Source organism: Octodon degus, unplaced genomic scaffold, assembly GCF_000260255.1.
Source record: "Octodon degus isolate 3935 unplaced genomic scaffold, OctDeg1.0 scaffold00104, whole genome shotgun sequence".
Classification (NCBI taxonomy): domain Eukaryota; kingdom Metazoa; phylum Chordata; class Mammalia; order Rodentia; family Octodontidae; genus Octodon; species Octodon degus.
The window spans coordinates 4338599-4342713 of record NW_004524680.1 but is presented as its reverse complement, the minus strand read 5'-3'; the positions used below and the strand labels follow the sequence as shown (position 1 = coordinate 4342713).

At 58.6% G+C, this 4115-nt stretch overlaps 1 protein-coding gene across 1 annotated transcript; it reads right to left on the bottom strand.

Annotated features, from left to right (window-relative positions):
* Window positions 1-1755: 1755 nt before the first annotated feature.
* Window positions 1756-2878, bottom strand: Ly6h (lymphocyte antigen 6 family member H). The gene is made up of 3 exons (XM_004638973.3): window positions 2797-2878; window positions 2307-2420; window positions 1756-1994 (listed from the first exon to the last, which is right to left on the bottom strand). The coding sequence occupies exons 1-3, from the start codon at window positions 2861-2863 to the stop codon at window positions 1756-1758; spliced, it is 420 nt and encodes a 139-aa protein (XP_004639030.1). The 5' UTR covers window positions 2864-2878.
* Between the last annotated feature and the right edge of the window lie 1237 nt (window positions 2879-4115).

Here is a 4115-nt window from a genome sequence, read left to right as displayed (position 1 = left end):
CTTCTTTGTTTTCATTGTGCTTTAGTTTTGACACAGGGTCCTTAAATTGCCCAGGCTGGGCTCGAACTTTCAGTCATCAGTCTCTCTCCTGCTTCAAGTCTTCCGGATCCTCTCAGAATTATTGAGCTCCTGAGCCTTTCTCTAGCTACAGTTCTCAGGTCCCTGAAATACCAGGCATGGGTGGGGCATACAGAGCAGGGGCCTGTGGCACAAATATGGGGCAGAGTCCACGCAGAAAAGGATATAAACCTCTAGGAAAACCCTTCAGGCCATGTCCCCAGCAAGGAGCCAGCTGTAGCTTTATAGAGGACCGGAGGCCTTGTAGCTTTATAGAGGACTGGAGGCCTTGTAGCTTTATAGAGGACTGGAGGCCTTGTAGCTTTATAGAGGACTGGAGGCCTTGTAGCTTTATAGAGGACTGGAGGCCTTGTAGCTTTATAGAGGACTGGAGGCCTTGTAGCTTTATAGAGGACTGGAGGCCTTGTAGCTTTATAGAGGACCGGAGGCCTTGCCCTACCCTCCCTGCTCACCAGACTGATTTCCCTCTGTCACTCACACAGAGCCCCTGGGAGCAATGCCAACACCAAATCCTCTGGGATCCAGCACTGACCTTAGGTCTGGACAGCCACAGATAGCAGAACACACCAGCCAAAGACCAGACCTCAGAGAGGTCCTGGCACGTCTACTGAGCACATCAGTGCAAGTAAGGCCGCAGGGCAACCCGTCCTACAGCACCAGTGCAGGAGCCAGGGCGAGAGTCAGAGGCTCATCGCTGCACAGAAGGATAAGGAGGGCACCCCAGTTTACTCGGAAAGGTCTCTATTCCTCCCCAGTTGTGCCACCCAAATGGGTCCAAGCTCTTCGGGTCTAGGTTCATCCCTCCCACCAGGATGCAGGGGCCAATATCCAGCGAAAGCGCAGGGTCTTGTCCATGAAGGTTCCACTCTAGGCTGAGGCAGCCCTGTGGCTCTCAGTGACTGATGAGAAGTAGAGGTAGAAATGAGAGCCCTGTGGACCAGACATCGCTGTTGGCAGTGTTCTCGGCCCACTGGATGCTGAGTGTCCCAGAGTGTGTACAGCAGCACACCAGCTCCTGTGCCAAGATGGAAATGTCTCACTGCCTGTCTATGCATATTCCCCTGGATGTAAGCGTATAATGGTGAACACAAACTGGGTTTGTGTGCAGGTATGCTCGCTGCTGTACTTGTCTGCGTCTCTAGCATCTGTGTGTATGGGGTTCTGTCCCTTGTCCCTCAGGCCCATCCATTGGTCCTGTCCATTGAGTTCTCACGCATGCTTCCCAGCACACCCACACACCACCTGTACTGTAGCAAGGACAGTGTGGTCTCCGATGTACTCACTGTCTGCTGTCTCAGCTCTCCACTCCCCACCAGGACCCAAGCCCACACCCACACCCAGGCTCAGATCCAGGGACTCAGGACTCAAAAGTGACTTTATTTCTTGGTAAACAGATGCCTTTTGGGCTAGACCACTGGGTAGCACCTGGCTCAGCCTCACTTCCCCCCAAGGATGTGGGGACTCCAGCCCATTGTTCTCATTCCCTGGCCTCCTCCCTGGACATCTTGGAGAAGTCTAGCTGCCTAGGATGTTGTACTGGTAGATAGGCAGTGAGGTCACATCTAGGGAAGCTCAGACCCCAATGCTGGCAACCCTGCTAAGGCCTCCACCAAGGCAGGCAGGGAGGGGCAGTGTCTGGCTCAGGGACAATCTTCAAACTCCTTGAGAGGGCAGGGCTCAGGGTTTGGCCCAGAGCAAGGCAGACCCCAAGCTGAGCAGGAGTCCTGCAGCCAGGGCCCAGGTGCTGTGCCCCACCTCGGCAGCCACCCCATTGCAAAAGTCCTTCTCGCAGCACTCTACATCCATTTTGAGGATCCCAGAGTTAATGAACGCCATCACATAGTCTGAGAAAAAGTGCCGCTTGATGTAGTCACAGGAGGCAGCGCACATCTTGTTCACAGGATGATACTGCCTGCCTGGGGGAGAGGGAGAGTGAAGCTCTACCAGGCCTGTGCTTCCCCCACCCCATACCCAGGTCCCTCTAGGTCAGTTGGGACCAAAATCAGCAGAACCAAGGCCCTCAACCCATCAAAGCTGGGGACAGCATGGAAAAGCCATCAAGAAGTCAGGGAAGGACAAGTTGGCAGTGTCCTGCCCCCACATCCATGCTCCTGTGGCAAGCCTAGAGGGCCAGAGAACACCTCTGATCTCTCCACAAGAGTTTGTCTCTTAACAACCATCCAGAATCTGTCTCTCAGCAGCCCCCACCCATCCAGGCTCCAACTTACTGCTACTAGGGTCCGTGATCTGGATGCTGACACACACAGTTTCTGACGGCTGGCACTCCTTCGAGGTACAGTGGCTGGAGTTGGCGGTACAGTCCTGGCACCACAGGCCATGAGCTGGGCAGGGCATGGGATGGGGATGACCAGAGGGACTGGTCAGGAGTCCCTGCCTGCTGCAAGGGTCTTGGCAGAACCATGCTTAGAGGAGCCAGGAGGCGCAGGCCCCCTGCACCTTAAGCACACCCCCACTGTGGATGGGTTCCAAGCTACAAAGGGCAGGCTTATTAGGAGCGAAGTAGCAAGGAGCATCCACACTGGACCAAAAGCCTGAGGAAAGGCGGTCATGCCTCAGGTGCCCAGAGAGATCCCCATGCCCAGAGCTGGCAAGGACTGAGTGAGGGTCACAGGAAGGGGGTGGGAGGGAGGCAGACTTTATGGAACAGGGGAAGAATGGCCCCCACAGCAACGTCCTCTCCCTGCACCCCCAACTCACCTGGAATGGGGCACAGCAGCAGGGTCAGTATCACCAACCCAACACCCCTCATGGCTGGAAGCAGCATGCTCCAGGCTAGTCTGGGGGAGGCACGGGTGCTGTGGGCAGAGGTCCTCTGGGGAGCAGGCCTGGTGGAGAGAAGTCCTGGTCAGGAGATCCAATCCTTGGCAGAGCCCAAGGATCCTCCCCTTTTCTGGCTCGGGACCCGACCTCCTCCTAAGAACTGGAAGGCTGGGTCAGGCAGGAGCCGGCAGAGCCCCACCCCACCCATCTCCCTGAGCGTCAACCATCACAGCATCCCCACGGGGAGAAAAAGGTCTGCCCTTCCCAGCGAGCTGTCAGTCCGGCTGCCCCCACCCCTCATCCAGCACCTGTGGGGGTTGGGGGTGTCTTGTCCTCCCTGGGAAGCTGTAGGTGAGTCCAGACAGGAACGAAAGGAGGAGGAAAAAGAGGAGGGAGAGGGCTGCACCTGCTGCAGGGAGAAGGGTGCATGCCATATCCCCACACCCACCCTACACCCACGCTTACCCCTACCCGTACCCCATCCTCATTCCCCTCACCCCTGGGCTGGGCAGCCGGGAACCCCGCGCCGAGCGCCCCCTGCGCGCGAGCCTCCGCGCTCACCGCGGATGGGGCGCAGAGTGGAAGCCTCAGGGTCAGGGGGCGCACTCACATCCCTGGAGTGTCCGCACTCTGGGCTCAGGTGGTGTGCAAGGCTCGAGGAGCAGTGCCCTTCGGTCTCCCTGCGGACAGAAATCCGGGCGCAGCCTCGTCTTTCGGGGAACGCAGCCGCAGACGCGGACCCTGCTCGAGGGGCGGGGCGGAGCCGAGCTGGGGCGGGGGCCGAGCGGGGAAATGAGCGGAGCTGGAGAGCGCCCGGGGCTCACCGCCCCTCAGGTCACTGCCCCCGGCCTCGCTGCACCCCTTGTCCACTCGTGCGCGCGCCTCCTCAGGCTCGCGCTCCTGCCGCCTCCCCCGCGCTACACACACACACACACACACACACACACACACACACACACACACCACCCTATCTCGCACCTCCCCATGACCGCGGGGGACAGGACCCCTACCCTCTCCGGCTGGCTGAGGTCTCCTTGGAAATTCTCTGAAGAACGTTTCAAGGGAGGAGGAGTGGGAGAGCCTCACAAAGATCCGGGGAGGGAGGGTGGGAGAGGAGGACCGGCTTCGGTCAGGGTTCGCCGCTGCCCTCCCGCTTGGACTCCCGACCTTGGGACCCCTCCTTCCCCAGTCTCACCCTCCCTTCCCATTGTCAGGCAGTCCTCCTCTTGAAAGCAACAGAGATGACACCTACAATC